The sequence below is a fragment of the Halichoerus grypus genome, chromosome X (genome assembly GCF_964656455.1).
Source record: "Halichoerus grypus chromosome X, mHalGry1.hap1.1, whole genome shotgun sequence".
In the NCBI taxonomy this organism is placed as follows: domain Eukaryota; kingdom Metazoa; phylum Chordata; class Mammalia; order Carnivora; family Phocidae; genus Halichoerus; species Halichoerus grypus.
The window spans coordinates 37,931,554-37,957,846 of record NC_135727.1 but is presented as its reverse complement, the minus strand read 5'-3'; the positions used below and the strand labels follow the sequence as shown (position 1 = coordinate 37,957,846).

General features: G+C 45.4%; 1 protein-coding gene across 9 annotated transcripts in view; it reads right to left on the bottom strand.

The window, feature by feature from the left end:
* Window positions 1-26,293, bottom strand: part of CHRDL1 (chordin like 1) — a 112,689-nt gene that overhangs the window by 4,009 nt on the left and 82,387 nt on the right. For 3 of the 9 annotated variants that reach the window (XM_078065188.1, XM_078065190.1, XM_078065189.1), the window contains exons 7-11: window positions 20,040-20,107; window positions 12,578-12,746; window positions 8,869-9,078; window positions 3,776-3,943; window positions 1,618-1,707 (exon numbers count right to left, since the gene is read on the bottom strand). In XM_078065188.1, coding sequence (XP_077921314.1) covers window positions 1,618-1,707; window positions 3,776-3,943; window positions 8,869-9,078; window positions 12,578-12,746; window positions 20,040-20,107 — 705 coding nt within the window. Of the gene's footprint in view, window positions 1-1,617; window positions 1,708-3,010; window positions 3,092-3,775; window positions 3,944-8,868; window positions 9,079-12,577; window positions 12,747-20,039; window positions 20,108-26,293 lie in introns of those variants that run through there. The other 6 variants (XM_078065191.1, XM_078065192.1, XM_078065193.1 and 3 more) reach the window with 4 other exon arrangements.

The window sequence follows — 26,293 nt, the reverse complement described above, 5'->3', positions numbered from 1 at the left end:
CTCGGATGACCTTTAAGTATCTTCATCTAAACATGTTCCAAGTGAAACGGGCTTTTCCCCTCAGTACCTGCTTATTCTCCAGAGTTTCCTGTTAGCAAATTAACACTATTCACCAAGTCTATAAAGTTGTTACTGTTGGAGTCATTCCAAACTCACTTCTCTCTTTGTAGCGATCCTGATGATTTAACCTCAGAGGTGTCCCTCATGGTGACCTCTCCTTCCCTGTCTGACCAACCTAATACAGTATGAGTTGTTTGTTGTTGCTGTTGTTGCTGTTGTTTTATGCTATAAGAGCTTCCTGATTCAGAGTACCACCAGCTACTTATCACTGAGAGTTCACTTTTCACTCCACACAGTGGGCACTCCATTCTAAAAAACAGATGTACTGCATTTCTGTTAACTTCTATTATAAAAGAATTAAAAGATATATCTTAGTTTCTAAAAAAATAAAAAACAGATCTGCATGCATCGTGCACTTGCTTAAAACCCTCCCCTGGGGTTCTCGGGTCTGGAAAGCAAGTCCAACTTCTCAGCATGGCATACTGGGCTCTTTGGAACACGGCTTCATCAAAGTAGGTATGTAATAAATCCGCCTGAGGGCCAAGAGACATCTTTCCGAAGCACCATTTCCATCTCGCCAGGCCATTTGTGAGGCTGCAGCAACTACCCACGCTACTTGCCTTCTCCGTGAACTCCTCTCTGGCTTCTTCCAGGGCCGTCCACCCCCACATTTCTTGTTCGCTCTTGTCTGAGTCTTCTCTTGGGCTGCACCCTCTCACTGAACGGATTTCCTGACCTGTAGCCCCATCACACCCTTCTCTTTCAAAGCACACCTCCTCCCTGAAGCCTTCCTTGACTAAGCCTGCCTGGCTCTCATCTCATTGTTCCTTGCAGATTTCCCCCGAGTATTTAAGTATTTAACTCTTCAGAACTAGACTGATTCTTAGAGAAGTCATTTTCATGTTCTGTCTTGCCCATTGGCATTCCCTGTGGATAGAAATTCTGGGCCTTTTATTTCTTCAGAAGTGCTCCCCACCCCCCACCCCCCACCCCCAATATCTAGCAGTGTTTAGTCCTTAGGCTCCACCCTGCATAGAAAGAGGGAGAGCTGCAGGTATGCCTGAGTGAGTGCCTGGATGCTTTTAAAGAAACAGGACCACTCAGGGGCAGTTCCACAGAGTCGCACAGAGCTTTGCTGAATTGGGATGCGTTCACTTTCTCTCTCTCATCCCTACCACCAGAGGACTTATCCTTCCAGATGGGACGTCTCCACAAATGTACCAACCAGCCCCGGAATCTTGTGAGCTTTCTCTGACCCTCTGGAGACTCTGGGGTTAGCAGGGTTCATTGAAGAGAGTCAGGAAACCTGGACTTGAGGTAGCTTATGCTCAGACCACATCTGGATTTGTCTTCAGATCCAAGCTTTTCAGCTCACATTCAGACACCCCCTCCGCTGCTAAGTCCCCCCCCCCGGAGAAGAGACAGAACATCCTCTGATGTCGACACTGAGCCCTGCTGACATTCACCGAGAACGCAAAGGCACTTTATTGGGGGCTCTGCTACATGGAAGCCTGGAGGTGTTTTCCAGAGGAGGAAAAAAAGACAGGTACCACTTACTCAGGGTCGTCCTGGTCACCAGCTTGAAGTGATGGAGTTCCTCAAACATCCTTTTGGAGATCTTCTCAATATGGAAGTGCTGGAGAATGCCTGGGGCCAAGTGAAAAAGTGGGGCAGGTGGTCAGGCCCTCTCTATCTGGAACCACCCCCCCCCTTTTTCTGCTTGGGTTGAGCATATCATCTCATTACAGGGGCTTAGGAGTATCGAGCTGGGCTGTGTAATGTGCTTAACCAGGAACTTGGATGGCTCAAGGGTTATAATTGACTCCATCTGTTTCCTTGGCTCACTGGCCTCCCCTTAGTTCTCCAGAGGATAAAGATATGGAAGATAGTGTTGCTGACCATGGGACCCCCCTCCTAGGGAAAGCCACATAGAATCAAGCAAGGGTGCTGGTGGGAGTGTCTCTACCACCAAAGGCGGCATTGGAAATTTCTGCTCTTGCCCCCGGATCCAGGTAGATTATGTCCCTGCCAAACTACTGGGCTGCCCTTCTGGCCAAGCAGTGAGACAGCCGTGGGACTGAAGACAGGAGAAGCCATCCCTGTTCCCAAACTCACTGAAAAGCGTATTTTCCTTTGGGAAATATCCACAGCATCTTTAGCTTTCCCTTACAGAAAATGGGGAAAGTCAAAATGGGGGGGGGCGGGTACCCACCGTCTCCACTTTGCCTGAAAAGTGATTATTGGAATAACACCCAAACGGAAAATGACCTTGCAGTTAAGGAGCAACAAGTTACCAGCCTACTTAATCCTCAGGAGGTCTAGAGAGGGCCACGTAATTGAAGCCTGGGTGTTTCTCTGCTCACCAAGCACAGTCCTTGGCTGCCCAGCACTGAATAAGAAGTCACTGAGATACTATACCAGCAAGCCAAAAAACCTCCACATGCCTCTAGGGAGTGAGAGGTGTGGAGCAAAAAATAGTGGGTCCGCTGCTACGGAAGCCAACAGAACAGGGCTTAGTCCTAGATGACCAGTTCCAGAGGAGCTAGGGAGTTAGAGACGGAAAACCAACATTCCTAGGTATAGTGCAAAAATAAACACGGATGAGAAATATGTGTGTTTTGGCATATTTTTTCAGGGGTGGGGAGGAACTCATTTTTTCAGGCAAAGAAAGTCGGGAAAAGGGGGAGGAAGGAGCCCCACTAACACTCGAGCAGTTGTTTCTCAAAGGACAGTCCAAGTGCCACCCAAATTAGAATCACTGGCTGTTTGGGACACACAGAGGTGCTCGCTAAGGCCTACTGACTTCCCATCTCTTGGACGGGCCCAGGTAGCTGCGTTGTAAACCAGCTCCTTGTACGATACCAAAGCAGAATAAAGTCTGAGCACTCTTGAGCCTTAGGCAGGCGACAGGAGAAAAAGGACGTGCATTATTTCCCAAGTGAAATCTTACCTCTTTACTTGGATTCCTAGAAAAGTTGACCAGACTAGATCAACACTAGCCTTGTATCTAGATGCAGGATGGCTTGAAGAGCTATGGACCACAAAGAACACAATGTAGCTTGCTATGGCAGTCAGTGTGAGTAATCACAAAAGGAATTGGATGGACATAATGACTGGGATTGTCCCTTTGGTGAGACTCTAAATCTTCTTGAGGGCAGGGATGAGGTTTTCAATGTATCTTACCCCAGAGTACATAGCATGATTTGAGAGACGTAACTTCACACCACATGCATGGATTTTCATGTTGGTTCAGCTTCGTGTTGGAAAGAATGGTAGGCTATAATCTGGTTGGTCATGACCTTAGCTGCACATTAGACTCACCTGTAGAGACTTCAAAACAAACACTTATGCCAAGGCCCCATTCCTGGCCGATCCATCGACATCTCTGAGGGTAGGGCCCAGGCATTTGGTATTTACAAAAACCTCTCGCAGAAGATTCTGATGTGCAGCCAGAGTGGAGAAGCACTCCTCCAGCCTTTGTTGGTGTGAGAAAGACAACAAACCCCAAGGGCCAATGCTTAGCTTTTTGGACAGGTCATGGTTGAAGTTAAAGGTCATAATCACAGATGTGTTAGTCATGTTTCTGAGCAATCAGGAGAACTGAGCCAAACAGAGGAATAGGTTGAAGCAACATTAAGGTGAGTCTCCCCCTCCTTCCCTGTTCCCCCACCCCTTACAAAAAAAAAATAACAAGGATTAATATTGTCTTGCTCACCCTTCCGGATGGTCCAAACGTGGACCTCTACCTGAGGTGGTCTCTCTGTCTCCAGGGCTATTTTTCTGGTGGTCTCCCCATCCTCCATGAACACAGACTCATACACGGGCATTGTTTCTTCTCCACAAAAGTAGCCCTTGCTGTCAAAGTTTTGGCCTGGAAGTTCTTCTGGAATCAGGAAGCAAGCAGAGGTTTGTAACGGCTTTCTAAAACCAGAAGCGAACTTCAGGCATCTTGCTGTTCATAACACCTCACACTCATCCAACATGGACAGTCAACAAGGACATTCTCACGAAGATAGAAGTCCCACCCAATATTTCCTTGGCTCAGTTTAGGCTGCCCTGTAACAGCCATCAAATCACAAAGGGACACATGACCTTTCATTGAAGTCCACATGGCGAAAGAATCCACAGCTCCGCAGAGCCCTGACCCATCAAGCAAACCGGATCCACCCACCGCCACAGAGGAGGGGACCTTCATGAGGAAGAAGAATGTGGCCAGGTACAAATCTCTGAGGCATTTCAGGGTATATAGGATTTTGCATGCTGGGTCCCGATCATGGTCTGTTTAGCTCGGTGTTACCAACAGAGACCCAGGAAATGGGCTGACAGAGCGCCTTGGTTAACTTCCCTGACATCACTTAGGTCTACTTAGAAAACATTTATGACACTCACTTATGTGCATATACTTGCCCAAAGGATCTAATCCAAATTGGCTTGACATTTCTGAATGCTCTTTGATTTGTTTGTAAGGGGAACGATAATACCGGATCAACACCAGTGCCAAAACCTAGATGTCAGATTAGTCATATGTACGCTATGCCAAATGAACGGTTGGGACACACACACACACACAAAAAAAACTGGTCAAATCCCTCAACTATGGATCATTTAAAGTATAATCTAAACTGTTGGATTTCAGCTTCCAGGCATAAAGATACCAGCCCCCTCATACTTCCCATTCCACTCCGCCCTCCTCTTTCCTCAGCCCCCAACCAAAACCCCCCCAAAAACAAACAAACAAAAATAAAAACAAAAACACATACAAAAAAACACAAAAAACAAAAAGCAAAAAAACAAAAAAAAAGAGTTTTTCTCCCATGTGGTTATCCATGAGTTAAATTTCCTTGCTGGCTTTGTGATCTGCACCCTCTTCAGCTGTGTCTTTAAAGTGTACACTCAAATCAGGAACAACAAAGAGAAGCCATGGACACCCCAAAACTTGGAGTATGTGCAAGAAGTCATCTGTAAGATTATCTGATGAAACCACTGAGTGCCGGGTACGTTGGATCTGTGACTCCAGTTAGGGACTCATTGTTAGCCAATTGGATGCATGTGGACCACAGGTTGGAATCAAATTGCTATTGCACATCTCTTGCTGACCTGATTAGCTTTCCCACCCCCACCACCATTTTGGCAGTGTAAGGACAAAACCAGTCTTCTCTTGATGATTCCAGGTTGGACTTCTCAGTTTGCAGGTCCCCTTGGAATCAAGCTTCCTTTCTCCTTTTGTCTTTTGTACTTATTTAATTACTTGGTGGGCCAGGCTTTTTTGGTAATATGTTAGTAATTAAGGGATGTGTGCTAGCATTTTTCAAGTGGGAGAAGTGGGTCTCTGGGTATACAGGGACCTCTATGTCTTTATCACCTTTAGAATGAGAGCTGAGTCAATTGTTAAACTTTTTGCCCCGGGGGTGCCTGGATGGCTCAGTTGGTTAAGCATCCGACTGATTTTGGTTCACATCATGATCATGGGATGGGGTCCTGCGTCGGGCCCTGCAGTCAGCTCAGAGTCTGCTTGTTCCTCTCCCTCTGCTCCTCCCCCTGGTCATGCTGTCTCTCTCTCTCTCTCAAATAAATAAAACCTTAAAAAAATTTTTTTTCACCAACTTAATACTGGCTACGGCTATAAATGCTACGTGATCTCCATGTTGGCACTGTAAATACCTGTGATGTGCTAAAAGTTCTCCCAGTGTCCTGAAGAGTCGCCTCGCACCTCCCCCCACCAAGAGCTTAATTTACTCAGCAGCAACCCCCCCACACACCAAGAGCTTAATTTACTCAGCAGGAGGGCTCTACAAACAACAAAATCCATCAGTGACTCGACCCTGGTTGGCGTCTGAAAATATTAAGAATAAACAAAGTATGTCTTTCAAGCTACCCGGTGGGCGACATCCTCCTCATTCCACACCCTCCACCTCAAGGTGCTTTCTGATCTTCCGATCGTTCCAGGTTCACCTTGTTTCCTTTCCTTCCAAGGAAGCCTGCTATGCTTCAAGTTATTTCTGGCCATTTCCGCTTCCCTTGAGAATGCTTGTATCCCAAGCTCTCCAGAACTAAGAAATTGAGAAAGCATTTCCTTATGGAGGTGGAGATGACTGGTGACATATTATCCCTGCCCAGGTAACTTTTAAGTCTCAACAGGGTCGTTTTCTGCTGTAAACCAAAAGGAGTGTGTAATTATGGGAATTCCAGATATCGGGGAGGTGTGGTGAGGGTGGGAGAGGAGTTGGGGAGCCTTCAGGCAGTGGAAGTCATACACAACCCTGTCGGTGGCCACTGGTGCACAAAGCCAGGCCAGCCTCTACCAGAACAAGGGCAAGAGAGAGAAAGAAAACTCCCATCCTTTATTTTGGCCCTCACTTGTGACTGGGGGAGCCTGCAATCATTTGTTAGAATGAAACTTTTGGCTGGATCATCAGTGAATTCTATTTCTCTCCCCTTCTTGACACAAATCTTCTTCCCTCTTCATTCTTTGTCCCTTTTTCTCCGTCGTGTATTGTTTTCTAAGAGGCTGAGGATGTCATGATCTTCCCCTTTCTCGCTCCTTCTATCACTCAGGACTCTACTCAAATATTGCTTCTTCAGAGAAGCCTCCCCTGGCCACTCTTTTGAAAGTGCCCACCCTCCCCTTCTTCACTGTCCCCTGATCCTGCTTGGTCTTTCTTCACAGTACCCATCACAACCTAAAATCACCTTGTTGTTTGTGTTCATTGTCTTTCTTCTCCCGCTAGGATGTAAGGATGATGCTGACAAGTGGCCTTAGTTAACTGGCTTGTTCATTCCTCTCAGTGCCTTGGAAGTTTCTTCCAAGTGTCTTGCAGACAGTAGGCACGTAATACGTATTTCTGGATCAAATGCATGAGTGAGGACATGTTCCCTGATGCGCTGAGGTTTCTGAGGAGCTGGAACAGGTGCCCTGGTGTCTGTGGATGGTGACTCTTGGTAGGCGGCGTGACTATCAGGTGTCAATTTGCAGACACCCCTGTCTGCCTCGCTGAGAGACAGGTACACAGAATGGGACAGAGACTGTCTCCTGCCATGTTGCTCCATAAGTTCTGTATCTATCTCCACACCCCCGAGCAGGGTGGCAAAGCCGCTCTTCTAGAGAGACAGGTTTGGTCCATCAGACTCTTTGACATATTGCCAGTTGGGATTCTGGAGGGCATTTCTTTAAACAATAACTTCTTCTTCTAATTACAAAAGTAATACGTGTTGTCGAAAACTTGAAAAATGCAGACAAACCAAAAGAAGAAAATGAGAACTACCTATGGTTCAATCATCCAAAGATAGCCATCATTAACAGTCTGCCATATGCCCTTCCAGCCTTTTGTTTTGGCCTAAGTGTATTATAAACACTTTCTTTTTTAACACAAGTGGAATCATATTGTTTTGTAGCGTGCTCTTTGTACTTAACCGATCTGTCACAAACATCTTTCTATGCCATTAAACCTTGGTCTACGATGATTTTTGCTGGCCGTATAATATGGCATGGTATGGCTATACCGTCATTTATTTAACCATCCTTGTTCTGGGTTCAGTTGATGGGTTCACTTCTTATTTGAATCACCTGCATCACTAAAGGCCTAAGCATACAATGAAATGGGATTTGGTCTGAAGGGCTGAGATCAAAACTGGAATATTACATAGTGGGGATGCTCAAAAAAATATATGTTGGCTAAGTTTGTGGTTGCCTGCTGATCATGAGGAATTGCCTCAGCTGAAGGAATACATGATTTAGCTCTCTGCCTACTTTGAAAATTTTTTGGCTTTTCGTATGTGTTTACAAAACTGCACGTAGGCGTAAGAAATGATAGATAAATTCATGTGCAAGGAACAGACTCATTCATTCACTCTTAGAATGTTGGAGCTGGAAAGGCCCTAAGAAAGCATCCACTCTAATCCTCTCGTTTTTCAGAGAAGGAAACTGAAGCTCAGAGAGGTGCAGTGACTTTTTCTAGGTCACACAGGAAACCAGTGGCAGAGCCAGGATTAGATTTCTTGATTACCAGTCCCCAATGCTGTCAACCTCAACACTACAGACTATATTTTTATCTACATCATAGGCGTTAAAGCCACTATTTAATTAATTTGTTTTTTTCTTATCAGTTCAATATTTTCTACTGGCCTAGAAAAGACAATGGGCTGTAAGTGACCTGAATTTCAAACCTTGGGTTTCTTATCGATTTGCGTGACTCAGGGCCAGTCACCCAATACGCTTCAGTTTTATCTTTAATAGAACAATAAGATCATTATAAAATTGTAGCTTTGGACGGGAGCTTGGAGATTAATTGTTCCAAGCTTTCCATTGTACCGATGAGGCTGATGAAGGCCAGGGAAGATTTGTCACATTTCTAAGGTCACACAGCAACCTTCGCTCAGGCCCAGAACCCATGATCCTTCCACCCTACCTCACCTGTCTCCTGTCCTGTCTCAAAAGGGTCATGGATGTGACTGTGTTTGATGAGTTAAACGGTGACATCAATGATGGGTGCTACTGTTCTTCTGTATAATCCTCACAATCCGATTTCTCTGTAATTTAGAAAAGCCAGGCTGAAGTCTGGCACTTAGGGCTACGTGGGACCAAAGGTGTGGTAGACACGGGCACAACCCCAGTCTATTTCTGAGTAGTAAGTTTCTTCCAAGGAATCATCTTATCAGCCCTTCAAGAGAGGGGAGAATGAAGTTCATTGTTAGAACTGGTATCATTACGATGCTGTGACAGGTTGATTAGGTTTTTGATGCTCAAAGAACAATGAGAAGGACTCTGTGGGGATCTCAGTCAACCAAAGGCAGGGCTTCCAACCAACGCACCTTTTGCCTTTTTACCTGGACACACCTTGCAGCACTTTCCATCTATTTTTTGCGGATACTTGCAGGGGTATCGATTGGGGCAGTGGATTTTCTTACACTCTTGCTTGGTGATATTACAAGTGCACAGCACACACTCCACAACGCCAAACGCCCGGAGGTTCGGGTGCCAGGACTCGCCATGGGAGTAGGTCTTTCCATTGGAAACACACACTGGAAGAGAACACAGGACTGGAAATTAAAGGCTAGGGAGCTGAAATGGGCCCCTGTGCTCAGAACCCAAGCCCTGAACCCCTTAAGACATCAAGCATCCTTTGTCCTTTTTGTGGCTGTTGGATGTACGCTGACAGAGCAGCCTATGTAACCAAAAACAAAAACCAACCCCCCCCAAACCAAAAAACCAGCTCAGTTCCTGTTCTACCATTAGCAACTACTCAGGTCCTTTAGCAGTGACCTCTGGATGCTCACAAGTGCCCAGGCCATTGTGAGCCGTCAAGAAATATTTCTGAAAGTGGAGGAACGTACCAATGGATGAAAGCAGAGTTCCATCTGCCCTGGGTACCTGATAAGGAACCACTAGTAGAATTTAGTGTTAATACCTGCAGTTTCACAAAAGAGCTGTATGGCCCAAGTGGATAGGCTCCTTGGCATGAAAATTTCCCAGAGACATTGGCTGCCCAGGGAGGCTAGATGCAGAAACTATTGCTCTTCCCAAAGGGCCAGTATTTCCAGATCCTGAAAGCAAATCCTTTCAGAATATCACATGCTATGAGAGTCTGATCCACCAACACAGATGGGTATGGAGTTAATGGCGCTGGCCTCCCATCTGGCATGGCAAGGAAGGCGCTAATATGAGATCAAGAGGGAAAGGATCATGAAGGAAAGAGCCTTCCGTGCCTCTAATCTTCAGGCAATGTCCTCTGGCCCCCACCTCACAGTGGCTGTAGAGATTCCACAGCAGTGAATCACTGCCTGTCCTATAGATGGTCTTTGGTGGTCTCACATTTGTTGGGCCAGAAGTGAAGTCATAGGCTCCAGGTTTTCTAAGGCACCTTGCAAAGAGCAAGCATCTGAAGAACTGCAGGCCAAGGGGCCTATGAAGGGAAGGGGCCACAGGAACATCCTCTAATGTAAACCAACCAAAACATATCCAGCTCCCACTGTAAGACATGGAGCTAGGCTCCAGGATAAGAACTCCACTGGGTTGCAAACGGGGAGGGCAGAGAATAAGTTCTCTCCCTTTTTGAAAGTGCTGAGACATTCTGGAGATTTTAAGCCATGACTGGGACCGGGTGTGTTTCTCATTATTCCCATCACCTCATCATACCCAGGGAGACCTGTCGGCATCCCGATCAACAATATCTCTAGGGTGGGTTGTATCACTTGAGGCGGGGCTAGGCTGGGAGAAAGAGCCCCACTTGGGGCGTTTCTAGGAACTGACTGATTTGGCCGCAAGACAACGGCCTCAGAGGGATGAATCATTGGGCTATTTCTTTCTCATCAAGTCCACTGGGTCACATTTGGAAATATGGATGATGTTGGCTGCTTTTTCCTGTCCTTTGCAAGTACTGCTAGAGTTCTAGGCGCTCTAGCAGGTCAATCCATGCAAAGATTTCCAAGAACCCAAGAACCTAAATGAGAGAATTTCCCAAACTGACAGGGAGATAGAACAGGGACTTGACATGTGGACTGTGAGGTTCAGGGCTGTGGATGGAATCACGTGACAAGATAGGCCAGATGTGTTGTTCTCTCTCCTGCCCCCACCCTGCCTCTCTCTTCCCTTCTAGACAATGTGATCAAGTGGGTACATAGTCTGCTTCAAGCAAATTTAGGCTGGAGTCAAGTTCAAAATGGCGGAGTCCTATCACTTCTCCCCTTTGACTCAAGCAGGGGACCAAGCAGATGCATCTCAGAGGGCCATGTCTGTTAGCAGGAAAGCTAAGGAGAAGGACAGATAGGACCCCCAGTGTTATATAGCCGGGTTCCCTCTCCCCTAAACATTTGGACTAAGAGAACAATCTAGACTGGGTGAGAGCCTGCACTCTGAGATGCAGGAGTGAAAGGTCAATGCTCTAGAGGGAAATGCAGCCTTCTCCCCACCAACAGACTCTCGAGATGATTCTGTATCATCCAGGTGGGGCATTGAGAGATGAGGGTGGGGGCAAGTGATTCTCCAGTGAACTATAATAGGTCAGGAAAGAACCACTGCATCCAAATCAATGGGAGCAATGAAAAAATGTAAACCAGCTGGGCCTTTTGTATGACACAGAGAAAATCAAGGGATGAGCCTCTGCCCTGAAATGAAGAGGCCTGTGGAAATTATGGGATTTAGGATTTTCAAAGTCCATTACCCCACAGGTTTTTTTAAGGCTTTGAAATACTTTCAGAGCAAATGGAATCTATTGGAGACAATTTAGGACTGAAAATCAAACTGCATTTTTACCTCCTACACCTCCGCATTTCATAAATTCTTATCAGAATGCCTTGGAATTTAAAAATAATACATTTCAAATCAAACCCAGATCGATAGTAAATATTTCTAATTCTTCTAATATATCACTATTTTTTATTAAGAGTTTTATTTTGTATGTTCTTCTTTTAAACCTGTTAGTTTCAAAAGCGATTCAATGTTTTTTATCTGTAATCTGAAATTTACATCTAACTCGTAACAGATGTGATCAACTAGCTTTGGTTTGACCAGCTTTGTTGAGATTTATCGTAGGAGTTCTTTGTAACGGATTGTTTTTCACCCGTGTTATTCAATCATTTGGTTTAATAATTTATTACTTTTAACCCGTTCAGGGAACTGGCTTTGATTTGTTTCTCCTTTAAAGGAAACAAAACATGTTTGTGGTTTCATAAAAGGGAACCAGCTGAGCTCTTGCTCTGAAGAGCTGGTTGACAGGATGCCTAAAAAAGTAAGAAGCAGTCAATTGTTTGATTGAATTTCTCCTCCCCCCGCCACCCCCGCTACTGGGGTGAGGGTGGAGGCCGGGGAGCTCTGCGCAGGAAGGTCTGGGGCCACGGACGTGTGTGGGTGCCTGCCTGCAAGCAGCTGGTCCGCCGAGTGGGCTGCATGTCCCTGTTAACCTGATCAGTCCTCGTGGTGCGCCGCCAGGAGGTTTCTGGATTTCTTACTGGATTACTCATTTCTAATGACAATCGCCTCGTGTGAATTAGAATCTCTGAGTGTGGGGCCCGGAATACGTATCTTTAGGAAGGGGCCGGGGGAGAATCCCGGGTGCCCTGAGGTATGAGAATTGCTATTTCTAAGGTGTGGGGTTAAGAGTTTCAAAAGCGGCTGGTGCTGAGTACCTGTGAATATCGGGTGCCCAACCGGAAAACAAACCACCTCTCTTTCCGTTAATGATCCAAGGAGCTTTCCCCAATGACCTGCAACCCCCTAAGGCAACTGCGGAAAAACGCTGGGGGCTGCATCAGGTTCACTGCTTTCTTGCCTTTTGTCCTAAATAAAGACAGATACACCTGAAGTAGAAACTAAGCTCTTTGGGCTGTGTTTAGGGAAGTCCTGACGGTCTCTTGGAGTCGCTTGTCCACACTCGCTTGGAGGCTTGATGGTTAAGTGTTGCTCGTGTGACGGTCTGATATGCACAGGACACAGGGCCCTTTCCAGGTCCAGCCCTCCAAAGACGGGGGTGGGGGCAGCGGAAGTCCTGCTGCGGAAGTGGTACCAAGGGAGCATGTCCCTTACCTTGTCCGTGCTTGTGTTTGTTGTTGATGACAATCTGCACGATGGTGCCCGATGCTTGCTGGGAATCCATAAGAGCTCCTCGGTGGCTTCTGGCCCCAGGAAAGCGGGGCAGACCTCCAGCCTGTCGGCTTGGTGGAGGGTCGTAGTGAGAGCGGTGGTAGGAATGTCTCTGTAAAACGACAAGGAAAAACTCAGTCCCCCAAAGCCACCAGAGAGAAGGCAGGAAGGGAATGACACACACATCGAAGCCGTTTGATGACTTCTAGCGATGATCTGAGCTCTCTGATCTTAAATTAACTACATGTCCACCCACACCGGTAGCCACAGAGGGATATGAAGTAAGAACAGCCTTGACAGCACGCTGAGATTTCTCTCTCTCCTTGCAGAAGACTGGGCAAGCTTCACAGACAAACCTCGGAGGGAGCAAACAGCCAAAAAAAAAAAAAAAACCGGAAATAAAGTGTCCGTCCTGCCCCCAAGAATCTTACGTGTAAGAGTTAAGGTATTAGCCTGCAAGGCAAGGCAGAGTGGGACAGAGACCACGGGGGAAGTAGAAATTGCTATGCGAAGTAGGAAGAGAAAGAGAACTGGCTGGGGAGGGTTTGTGACCTGGGCCATGACGGGTGGACAGGCAGAGTTGATGGGGAATATTCCAGGCAGCCATTTCCAAGTTGAGAAGGTGTAGCAGAGAAAATAGAGTCCATAAAAGGGAACATTTGAAGGATAACATTCCAAAAGCGGGTTGCAGCCAGATCATGGAGCACTTGAAATGACAGGCTAATAAGGGGTGAGGACTTGGGGCACCTGGGTGGCTCAGTCGTTAAGCGTCTGCCTTCGGCTCAGGTCATGATCCCAGGGTCCTGGGATCGAGCCCTGCATCAGGCTCCCTGCTCGGCGGGAAGCCTGCTTCTCCCTCTCCCACTCCCCCTGCTTGTGTTCCCTCTCTCGCTGTGTCTCTCTCTGTCAAATAAATAAAATATTAAAAAAAAAAATAAGGGGTGAGGACTTTATTCAGTATGCTACAGAGGTAAGGGTGTGGGAGCCTTTGAAGGATTTTTTTTTAAAGCAGGGAAAGAGTCAGAACTGTGTTTCCAAGCATTGATCCTTGATTATGTATAGGGTGAACTGGATAGGAGGAAGAGATGGGACCCAAGGATAGTCCCGATAAGATGCACTGAGACTCAGGGGCGTCTGGGTGGCCAGTCGTTAAGCATCTGCCTTCGGCTCAGGTCATGGTCCCAGGGTCCTGGGATCGAGCCCCACGTCAGGCTCCCTGCTCAGCGGGAAGCCTGCTTCTCCCTCTCCCACTCCCCCTGCTTGTGTTCCCTCTCTCACTATGTCTCTCTCTGTGAAATAAATAAATAAAATCTTAAAAAAAATGAAAACCGGGGCACCTGGGTGGCTCAGTTGTTGGGCGTCTGCCTTCAGCTCGGGTCATGATCCCAGGGTCCTGGGATCGAGCCCCGCATCGGGCTCCCTGCTCAGCGGGAAGCCTGCTTCTCCCTCTCCCACTCCCCCTGCTTGTGTTCCCTCTCTCGCTGCATCTCTCTCAAATAAATAAACAAAATCTTTAAAAAAAAAAAAAAGAAGCACTGAGACTCTCAATGCAGCCAATGGCATGAATGAATGAATGAATGAATGTATGCATGCTGTGGTCCCTAATAAAAGCTTAGAGTCTTGTAGTCCAAATGATGCAACCATTGCTCTCGGCACCATTCTGCTACCCACCCCTCTCCCAGGAGCTGGGGAGCATGAAGGCAGAGGAAGATGGAATGAATGAAGACTAGACCCTAAATCGAAAAGCCAAATAAATAACATTGTGTTTTAGGGGCAACTGTTAGGGGTAAAGGAGGGATGACCCACTAAAAAATCTTTCGCAGGCCATTAGAAAGATCCTTATATTCAGTGTTAGAAATGGCAGGGGACCTTGGAAGGTAGTTATGAGATCCTCTAACCCCACCAGCCCATAAAACATTTATTACAGTTATGTTCCATAGACACATATGTTGCAAATTTAGCTTTGGGAATTATCATTACTCTCTTGGGTCGGGGGAGGCATTGATGGGAGAAGGGGAGAGAGAACAGAAGCCGGAGGAAGAGAAAGAGAACATAACTCTCTAAATCTAAGAAGAGCCCATGCCGATGCATTGCTAGAAAATCTCACACAAATAAGAATTTGCATCAATTTATTATCATGTACACAGATGGGATTCTCAGTGCAAATATTTTTCGTTCCCACAATGGCTCATATGTCTTTTTCACTCGCATTCCACAAAGACCATTACAGATTGTTCTGTCCTTTCTGGAGTTTGGCAAAGTTTTGCCAAAGGAACACAGAGAGGACAGTTTCTCTGGTGGGTGTCCTACCGATGATGCTAAAGGGAGGGAGTTCAACGGGGCTAGAATTTGCGAGAGAAAAGGCCACTGACCCAGGATCAGCAGCAAGTACAAGAAGTTCTGATTCATGAGGGAGAGAACAAAGTGAAAAGCTGTTCTTTGGTACCAGGCACTCAGACCCTGGACATACGGTTAGGGCAGAAAAAAAGATTCAAAACCAAAACCAAAACCAAAACCAAAAACAAAGAACAACAACAACAACAAAAAAAAAACCCAAAAAAACAAAAAACCTCAAGGATTTTGATCAGCCCCCCCAGAACCTCGCCTTGTTTAAGGCTTTTGTTTTACAGACAAAGAAACTGAGGCCAGAGAGGAGAGGGGTTTTATTTAGGGTGACGGTGAAGATTGAGTTTTTGGAGATGGCAGTTGAGTGAGGATGGATGGAGGGGGAGGAAGATGAACAGGAAGAAGAGGAGGAAAGGAAGGATAAAGCGGGAGAGGGAATGTGTGGTCAAGCTCAGTGGGCTGCAAATATTTGGCTAAAAGCTGCCTGAAGAAAATACAAAGTCTGCCAAGATAGGGGCACCTGGGTGGCTCAGTCGGTTAAGTCTTCAACTCTTGGTTTCGGCTCTGGTCATGAACTCAGGGTCTTGGGATCGAGCCCTACATTGGGCTCTGCGCTCACTGGAGAGTCTGAGAGTTTCTCCCTCTGCCCCTCCCCACCTCAAATAAATAAATAAATCTTAAAAAAAAAAGTTTGCTAAGATAGCAAAGTCCAGGGGCTCCTGGGTGGCTCAGTCCATTAAGCGCCTGCCTTCAGCTCAGGTTATGATCCAGGGTCCTGGGTTCGATTTCCACATCGGGCTCCCTGCTCAGCGGGGAGCCTGCTTCTCCCTCTCCGCCTGCTGTTCCCCCCCTTGTGCTCTCTCTCTCTCCCTCTCTTTCTCTCTGTCAAATAAATAAATAAAATCTTAAAAACAAAAAAAGATAGCAAAGGCCACTACAGTTTTCACAACCGGGGGGTAGGGGTGGTGATGTGTGATTTTGATTGAGGGTAATGGCTCTTTTAGAGTTGTTCCCCTAAACAAAGGAACGAAAGAGGCTTACCAGAGACCATTCTGACCTTGTACCTTACAGCAAGGGAGAAAAAGACATTAATGCCTTGGAGTGAAACTGGAGCTTATCTTCAAACCCAGCTGTGAACAGCCTGCTTGAGAGAGCAGGTCAAGACTAGTCAGGTAGAAATGGCCATGTAGCTATGCTTTGTTTTATTCTGCTCAATATTTTGGCATTATTTGATCTCCTGACTTGAAGTGCTGATAATTCTCTCAGGCTTTTTTTTTTTAATATCGATCTATCTATCTATCTATCTATCTATCTATCTATCTATCTAAGTAATCTCTACACCCAATATGGGGCTCAAACTCATGACCCGGAGATCAAGAGTCACGAGCTCCTCCAACTGAACCAGCCAGGCGCCCCTATCTCAGGCTTTTGAGGTGCTTCTCACACACTTCTTTTCTGGTGGTTGGAAAACCCCCATTATTGTAGAAAGTTCCCCAGGAATTTCTTCCTTACTTGTCCTAAGGTCTAAGATGGAAGGGTTTTATTGGCAGAGACAGGAAAGCAGGACAGTTCAGGAAAAGCCTTCGAAGTGCCTTCATGGCTGTGAGTCTAAAGTTATCACAAAATAAAAAGTTAATTTACAAAATGTCTTCAAAGGGGCACCCGGGTGGCTCAGTCGGTTAAGCGCCTGCCTTCAGCTCAGGTCATGATCCCAGGGTCCTGGGATGGAGCCCCGCATTGGGCTCCCTGCTCAGCGGGGAACCTGTTTCTCCCTCTGCTGCTCCCCCTGCCTGTACTCTCTCTCTCTCCTGTTAAATAAATAAGTAAAATCTTTTAAAAAATGAAAAAATAAAAATAAAAAATGTTTTCAGAATGTGTTGTAATTCACACAGCCATGAGTGTATTACAGCTTCATCACTGGCCCCCTGGGACCATCCCTGTCTGGGAGACACTTGGGCCCGTTTCCTTCCCAAACCATTGTTCTGACAATGTGTGTGAGACATGGATTTCTATCTGTTTCCTATTGTTTCTATCCCTAAAGTTGTCACTTTTCTAATGGTAAATCTCTGAGTAATCTTTTGGGGGTAAAATCAGAGTTTGGCTGTCATCCAAAACAAAATTCTGCTTGTTTTCATGTTTTGGCTTTCCACCCTGCGTCTACTTCTCCCTCCCTATAACACACACACACACACACACACACACACACACACACCCATGGTACTAGGACCATTGCATGTGAAATTATGATCTAGAAACCATTTCAGGTTTTTACAAAGGAGCCATAATTGAGCCACTGGTTGTCCTTCCTGCACACTTCATAAAACTTGGTAAAGGGACTTGGCAAAATCAAGCAATCACCTGTGTTCCTATCAAACTGAGGTTTTCGAGGGTTCCCTGTAAATACGAACGCTCTATTAAAGTGACAGTCTACCGGATTGGCAATGTGTTGTTAGGGCTGCCATTTTTGATCCCATACAGAAAGCTGGGCCTGCAAAAGATATTCAGAAGGCCTTCTCCTACCTTCTCATTTTTGGCTGGTCAAGAGCCAGCAACAAGTTTGAAACATCTCTCTCTGATTTGGGACAAATGCCTGTACGTTAACATTCATGAAAAGCCCCTCACACACATTTTGTCCCACCTGCAATACCCATTCCTTCAACTCGTATTCCTTGGGTGCCAACTCTGTGCCAGGTACATATTTTTCTCTTACTACAGTTGCTATTTATCATTCAAATCACATCCCACAATATCTACCCCTTTTGGAACAAAGGAAAATATTTATTTATAATAAAGTGGAACCATCTGGACATTTTGGTCTACTGGGCCCATATGTTTGTTTCTAAAGATAGGTCTTGAACTCCTCTGCAAATCAATAGCTATTTCAAGGCCCTGCATTCTGTACCTGACCTCTTTTGCTACAGAAAGTACGGGATTAACTTCAGCCCCATTGCCAGCAGTTTCGGAAGAAGGACGAGACTGAAAGATAAGCGTGGGGTTGGAGGCAGCATAAAACGAAGTCAAGAAGAATGGCGGATTAATGGTCTCAGCAGCAGGACCGCTGAGCTGGCCACAAAGCTTAGCATTGATACCCAACTGAAGGTGTCTGAGACCCAAATTCGGTGAGAAGGGCATGTGGTTGATGGCTGCGAATTTAGTCATTCTCAACGTCCTACCACAATAAAAAATGAGGGCGGACAAAAGGAGGAAATTCACAACACAGAAGATGGAGACTGGAATCATCTGTCGGGATCTGGAAGGAATCTCACTTCCTATAAAGCAGATAGAGCTAGATGGCGAAAATTCTTCTTAATTTTTTTTTTTACTTTTTTATTTAAACTCCAGTGAGTGAACCTACAGTGCAATATGAGTTTCAGGTGTACAAATGTAGTGAATTGACACTTCCTTACAACACCTGGCACTCATCACAACAGGTGCCCTCCTGAATCCCCATCCCCTACTTCACCCATCCTCGGGGTCCATATGAACCCACAAACTGGGAAGCCCATCCTCTCTTGCAGGAGTGCTGCTTGTTTTGAGATATCCAGAGTATTGTTCTCCACCCCACCCACAATCCTTCCACACGCCTTCAGAAATGGCAGCACCTAGAAAATGACAGGACCAGAGAATAAAGCACACAGACATCACTTCAACTCGCTGCTGAGGATGTGTTGGTGATCTGGGGGCATGCAAGTCAGAAGCAATGCTGGGAGGTTTATATTGGCCATTTTATTATGTCCCCACCAATGCCTTCCTCACACCTTCCCTATCCTTGGTTTTGCCCCATAATTCCCTAGGCTCTGGCCTTCTATACAGTGCTTATTGAGAACTAATTCCACAGGTTTAAAAAAATCATTCAAATGTTATATACTGCAAAACGAATTGATGCTCATTGGAAAACATCCAATGATACAGAACAGATAGAGTAAAAAAATCATGCTCTCCCTTTCCCCCTGCCCACTTCCACCCCTGAGATTACCACTTATAATGTGTTGGTATATGACCTTCCAGATCTTTCCATATGCATTCACATTCATGCGCACACACACCAGTTTTACATAAGGAAATGGTAGTAGAAGTTGTATCCTGCACCTTGCTTTGTTTAAATAACGTATCTTGGGGATCCCTCCATTCGAGTACCCTTCGATGTCCTGCATTCTTTTTAACAATAGCACCAGGTCCCACAGATTGGGTGTATTCAACCAAGCCCCTATTGCTTATGTTTGGGTTCCTTCCATTTGTTTTGCTCTTAGGAAAATAATGCTGCATTGAATGCCCCATACACTTTTTTATAGAGGGGTCCAATGAATGCCCGTGTATGTACTGTGGACGCCTTTGTACATCTTGTACATTTTCATAAATCCTTCAGTATGATAGATTCCTTGGACTGGAGCATCTCCTTTTCAGATTTTCAGACGTTTGAGGTATGGTTGTACTTCCACATACGTTTGTGAGAGAGGGATGGCATTTTGTCAGTTACTGTGAAATACACAGGGACAAGAGATGCTGTTGCTATACACAGAGAGGCTTTCTGCGAGGTTAGCACTGAGAATGGGAATGAGATAATGCAGGGTGGGGAAGGAGTATGCAGCCTGCTACCTTTTCTCTCTTGCAGCTGTATGACTGAGAGCCTAAGGCTTAGGAAAGGCTTTATGGAGACCTGTCCACAGTACCTCTGCCGAAAGGATGGACGGACCTACCTTACACTCCCACTGAAGGTCCTCACTACCGAGGACAGAGGTAGTGACCTGTCTTCTTTCCAGAAGGCAAAGATTTGGCAAGCCATCCCGAAAGGCTAACAACTTCTGATCTATATGGGGCTACCTAAGGGCTGGGACTGTGATTTCTTTGTGTTCATGTCCTGGCCCTAGTTACCAATTACACAGTGTACTTAAATGGCTAGAGGTTGGTGATAATGCCATTTAATTTTCTGAGTAAAGGGAAAGAGCAATGGTGTTAGAAATGGGCCCTTTTATGGAGCTGCTGCGATAATAGCCATGGAGAGAGGAAAGTCTGGCCTGGTGCTGTGGAGGGTTGAATTATTTGAGCTATTCACACTTACTGCTTCTCTGTTGGCAGGTTGCCGGAAGATATCACCATCAGAATGTTCCCACGACAATTCTCCATCCCCTGTTTATTATAAAATAAAGAAAGAGTCATACATACATAGAAGGGAAAACCATTACCCTTGTGACCTAGCCACGTTTTTGGTTCTATGATCCCAAATTTCTCCAGACTTCTAACTGTTGTGAAGACGGCTATCCTTCCGGGCGCCTGGGTGGCTCAGTCGGCTGGGTGTCTGACTCTTGATTTCGGCTCAGGTTATGATCTGAGGGTCGTGAGATTGAGCCCCGCACCAGGCTCCATGCTGTGTGTAAAGCCTGCTTAAGATTCTCTCTCTGCCCCTCCCCCCATCTCTCTCTCTGTCTCTGTCTCTCTCTCCCTCCTGGAAAAAAAAAAAAAAAAATGGCTGTCCCTCATAAAGTGACCCTGAAAGATTTCTCTCTGGGCCTGCCTCATTTTTCAAAAACAACTCTGAAGAAAGTTGACACTTTTTGAAAGAGCCCATCCATTCACACTGTACAAAATTTGGGAAACAAAAGGGAAAATAATAACTTTCCACTGTGATATAGCCATCAGCCTCACTTTTGCTTATTTTATTCCAGTGACAGCTAAGTATTTCACAGGTCATACTTAACTTGTGTTTAAACTACCTTTCAAAAATGAGAGTTTCAAGGATTAGGTCTGTCATAATTTGTTAAATTCACCCTTATGTCTCTGAGAAGTTATGACCTGGTCTGAAAGTTAAGGTAAAACTTGTGGTGGCTGGAATGTTTACATAACTGATACTCAAGATGTACTCCTCTGTTTTTGCCTGAGATTTCTTCTTCTGGGTCTGTGTGTTCTAGTCTCTGAACAGTGAACAGCTATCATTGCCTCATTGTCAGAGTACTGCTAGTAGGAGGAAGATCCTACTTTCAGCCTTCAGAACAACACAGCACAGACAGTGATAATCCTCAGCCGATTAAAGATCACAAACCACAGGACAATTTCCAAGGCTATTACCTTGTGTTATCAATGACCAAGGAAGTTGATGGGAAGAGCTTGGTCTTACTCTTGGTATCAATGAAACCATGTATTTCACAGGATAACAGGAAATACCAAAAAGTATCAGCGTTAAGAATTTTCTATTTGAATTTATCCCTCGAGCTTTCAAAATCTGCTTGGACATAGTAACATGTTACCGGTTCAAGGAGGTGGTAGTACTATGAGGGAAAATTAGGTAATATCATTGGGTTTTAGGACTTGCAAAAGACCCCGAAATTCCTTTGATAGCAATATTATCAGGTAGTGATATGTAACGAAGTTATGGTTTTAACCCTTCATGATTTAAAGATCATCTCATGGAAAAAAAATAATGCATTGTCAAGATGTGCTTGGGAGAGGGGCGCCTGGGTGGCTCAGTCGGTTAAGCATCTGCCTTTGGCTCAGGTCATGACCCCAGAGTCCCCGGATCGAGCCCCACGTCAGGTTTCCCGCTCAGTGGGGAGTCTGCTTCTCCCTCTGTCCCTCCCCTCTCTCGTGTTCTCTCACTCTCTCTCTCAAATAAATAAATAAAATCTTTTAAAAAAGATGTGCTTGGGAGATATAGACTAGGTGAGTGATCAGTAAGATATAATCATGGAAAGCTTCCTAAAAGAATCAGTCATGTCTTTAGAAGTAGACACTATAGGGCATAAACACACAGTGATGTGGGCAGAGGGGAGCCTGACCGAAGGGAATGGCATTTGCAAAGGAGCAGAGCTTTGGAAACAGCAAGGAACACACTGGAGACAGCCAGCAAGGTGTGGCTGGAGTAGAAAGTTCAGATGTGAAACAAGAGAAATGGGGATGGTGGAGAGAAAGAAAGGAAGAGGGGGGGGGAGTGGGTGAAGAGGGAGGTAAGGAGGGAGGGAGACCGGTTGTTGACGTAAATAAGGGTGGTAAATATTTGCTGTGTAGACTTCAGAAAGAGGCTAAAGAATTCACATTTTATCTTGCAACCAATTTTTATGTAGAGGTTCCTACAGTAAAAGATGGTGATTTGTGGCAGCTTCTCCTGGTGATGGAGTGTCCCCTACCTGGGGAGCACCTGGAATCTGGGAGGCCAAACAAGAGGCTGTTGTAGTAACATGTGACAGGCCCTGAGAATCTCTGAAATGATGGAGAAGGGGCAAATCAGACTACTTCAGATAAAAAGGCAATGATAAGATCCTGATGGGAGATCTGATAACAGAGGAGGATGGCAAAAGAGAATACAGTGTAAAAGGAGGCTAAGGTGGGGGTGGTGGTGGGAGGGCACATGGGTGGCTCAGTTGGTTAAACATCTGACTCTTGATTTCAGCTCAGGTCATGATCTCAGGGTCCTGGGATCGAGCCCCGCATTTGTTGGGCTCCACGCTCAGAGGGGAGTCTGCTTGAGGATTCTCTCTCCCTCTCCTTCTGCCCCTCTCCCCTGCTCTCTATCTCTCTCTCTCTCTAAAGTAAATAAATAAATCTTTAAAAAAATTTAAAAAGGAAAGGATGCTAGCTTTGCAAATCTGAACAGCTGGGAAATGGCACTGCCCTTGACAGTGAATGAGTAGGGATGAACTTAAATGTACTTGGTCCCTTTTCGCTGGCAGTGGCGGGTCTAAGCTTTGTCGTGAGCTAGATGAAAATAGGGGACCGGAGAGAAGACTGGAAACCAGAAGAGATTCACCAGCAAATGGCAGAACACAATGGAAAAGCTATAGGATGTGTTTTCGAGTAAGTAGCCCAAAGAGAACAAATCACAAAAGAAAAATGATAGAAGAGCTTTCTTCACCAAACACGCCCTTTGCAAACATAGATTTAATGGTTGGTACTAACATGGAAGATTTACTTAGCATGACCCTCTGAGAAGTTCCATTTATTGCATTTAGACCCTAGAGTCTTGAACGGGCTTTTAGACAGTGTCTTGAAATACTTAGAGTCCAGGCAGAATCCCAAAGCAGGTAGTCCCTGTTAAGTGACCAGAGAGGTGAGATAGCATGGGAGCAGATGGCTAATGTCCTGCAACCCAAGTTCAGACGAACATGTCACAACACCTAAGCACTCGTAGGCAGGCATGTGTGCCTCAACTGGAATGATTTCACTTCAATTATAAACTCCTGGAGCCATTACTTCTGTATATATCTTCTCAAGTAAGAATGACTACTCTTTTGGTTGCCTTTGAGCTTCTGACGTCATCGAAATGGCATTTGCCAAGCTGGAATGTTCTGTATGTAAGGAGTTATTCTATATAACTTGAACCATAGTTACACTGGAAGAATCTTCTTCGGCATTCACATTTTGTTCAGCTGTGACCTGGGCCAAATCTGTCTGGAGAGCTGATTATAGGTCTGTCCATTTACCATCTTAGACACTATAGTTTAGATATATTGAAGATATATCTAAGGGACAAAATACATCAAAGAAAAAAAAATTAGCACCAGTACCCTAAAACCTGTTCCGTTGCTTTTTTTTTTTTTTCCCTGATTTGCTGGACAAATTATCTTGAAAGGGAGCTTCTTTTTTTCAGCCAAGGCCTTATTGAAAAAACAAAAAACAAAAAACAAAAACAAAACAAAACAAAAAACCACTGATTCTAACGGAGACAGACGGATTCTAGTTAATTCCGAGAAGCAACAAGATGTAATTTTAACCAATTTTTAAAACCAAAATGAAAAACAACTCTAGTGTACTGTATGTCAAACAATATTCTTTTAACCTTAAAAGCCACATGTGTTGTTTACTCAAACCTCAATTATATTCTGAGTGGTACCCTATGGAGTTAAATGGCTTGGCTTTCTGGTAATGAGAGAAATGGGGAACAAGCATTTGAAAAATGGTCAAAAGCTAGGCTACAATTCAGACTGTTTATAACTCCCATTGCTTACATTAATCTCTGGTGAGCTTGAGTAAGTCACAGAAGTAAACCCTGTCCTCTCAAAAGGACTAAGTGTACAATGAGATTATTAGATATCCATAAAGATAAGCCTCAGAAAGCAAAACTACGCCAGCATGTGGCCACATCTGAACCACACATAACATCATAAAGAGCGTGTCCCATAGGTCCCGACGGATCTGGGACAACCCAGTTTCACGCCTCTTTTTCTGGCAGGCATGATTACTAAGATGGCCCTCTCACTTTCAAAAGTGTCTTGGTTTGGATGAGAAGATATGCAGTCGCTCTAATCATAAGGCACATGGAAAGGAAATGAATCCCCGAGACTGGGGCGGGGTTGGGGGGAGTGGGGAGTGATCCCTGTGACAAGGGAAAGTGATCTCTGTACTTCCAGAGGAACGTGTCGAAATCAGCAGAATCAGGGCAAAGAGTGAAAGGGCTTTTGAGGGAAATCAGGAGAGTGTGGAGAGGAAGAGAGCGATTGTCGTCTCTCTGAGACCTACTATGCGCCAGGTTCTGGGGTGGGCCACTTGATAGCCAGGAGAGAATACTCAAGCTGGAGAGGAAAGACAGAGTGGAAGCAGATGACTCGGGGGGCCTCTGCCAAACATCCAATTCCATAAATTCTGTTGAGAGGGAGCAAGCATGCTGAAATTTGAGCGAAGCTTTGAAGAACCTGGGTAGAAGGATTCCCCGCTGGTAGACCTTGGAGCTAACAACAATGACATATAGTACTGCAAGAAGTCCTCCAGTGTTTTGTAGATAGTCATGTTTTCTGGAAAATACTCTGCTGTCAAATAAAGCACTTTATTTTTGGGGCTGTCAATACAAGCTCTTAGCATTTTCAACAAACTATCTGCTTGAGAAACACTAAGACACAGACAAGGAGGAGCTCCTGCCAAGAGCAGCTAGCCAAATCGGAAGAAGAGTACAAAAGCATTTATCCAGAAAAATCAGAAATACATACTTTTTAAAAAGAGCATTATGGGAGATGCATGTGTTTGTGAGAGCAAATCCTGGGGGGGGGCAACAGAGAAGCTATTAGCAGGATGGTACCCACAACCCACACTCTGCTCTTTCAATGGCTACGTAGATCCGAGTTGATAGTTAGAAATGGGGTCTCTGGGTCGTCCCAGTAAATCTGCTGGAAACATTACCATATCTGGCCCTGGGGAGCAGAGTTGTCATGAAGTCTGTTCCCCCCAGTAGCCTCAGAGTTCAGAGTCCCCAAAGCTGCTCCATATCCCCAAGTTGAGAGGCAACAGGACAGTCATGGCTAAGAGAACAGCCCACGCCAGCTAGACTGCCTGGGTCCAAACCCTGGCTCTGCTCCTTCTTGCCTGGGTGACTTTAGGCAAGTGACGAACCCCTCTGAGCCTTAGTTTCCTTATTGCTAAAATGGAGACGAAATAACCTAGGCCGGAGGGTGGTGGGGATGAAATGGGTTAGTGTGCGCAAAGAGCTTAGAACAGGGCCTGGCCCACCAAGTGTCATTCCCCCTCTTCTTCTCATCCTTTCCCTCCGCTTCTTCCTCCTTCACCTCAAGAGTAGCTTACCCATGGGGAAAACCCAACTGAAGGACTCCCGTGAGCATGTGACGTGTCTAACAAGGAAAGGCTCTGGATTAAACAAACAAATGAAGCCTAGCAGTAAGAAAAGCATTTATGCCTGCACGTAGGAAAGGGAATCCTCTCATTTTGAAATCATTCCATTTGGAAAGCCAGGATCCTGGATGCAGAAAAAAAAAAAAAAATGGCCACGAGAATGCTTTCAGCTCATTCCTTCTGAACTGGCTGAGATTCTCTCATCATTATGCTAGCCGTCTCCTTATTATCCTCTTTGTCAAAGAGGCGGGTGAGTTTCAATGAAATCCCTTATTCTCTCTTGGTTTAAAATGAGGCTGAAGAGGACAGATATCTGCTTCATTGGGAGAGAGTGCAATTTTATACTCCTAAAGTGGAGTGGTCAAAGTCCAAGTACCCAAAATAAAGAGAGTTCCGAGCTACAACATCCATACATGGAAAATAACAAGCTGATGGAGAAGGGAAGCTCAGAGATCTAGCAATGTTTACTGCTGGTAAACCTGGGAATGAATGGAAAGCAGTCAGTTTAAGGTCCTTCAATCCACAAATACTACATTAGCCCCCTGGCCCTATATCCGAAAAGGAATGGGATGTCTGGCGGGAGTAGGGGACGTGCGGCTGGTTTTAATGGCTAAAGCCAAGGAGTAAGTGGATGTAGTCCTTCCAGTGATTTGCTTGAATAACTGGATCCTGGTATCCACTGTCCACTTTGCCCGGGCTACGGAGACTTGGACTTGTTAAGTTCTTACTGTTGTGTGACAGAGGTAATATTCACATCTGACTTCC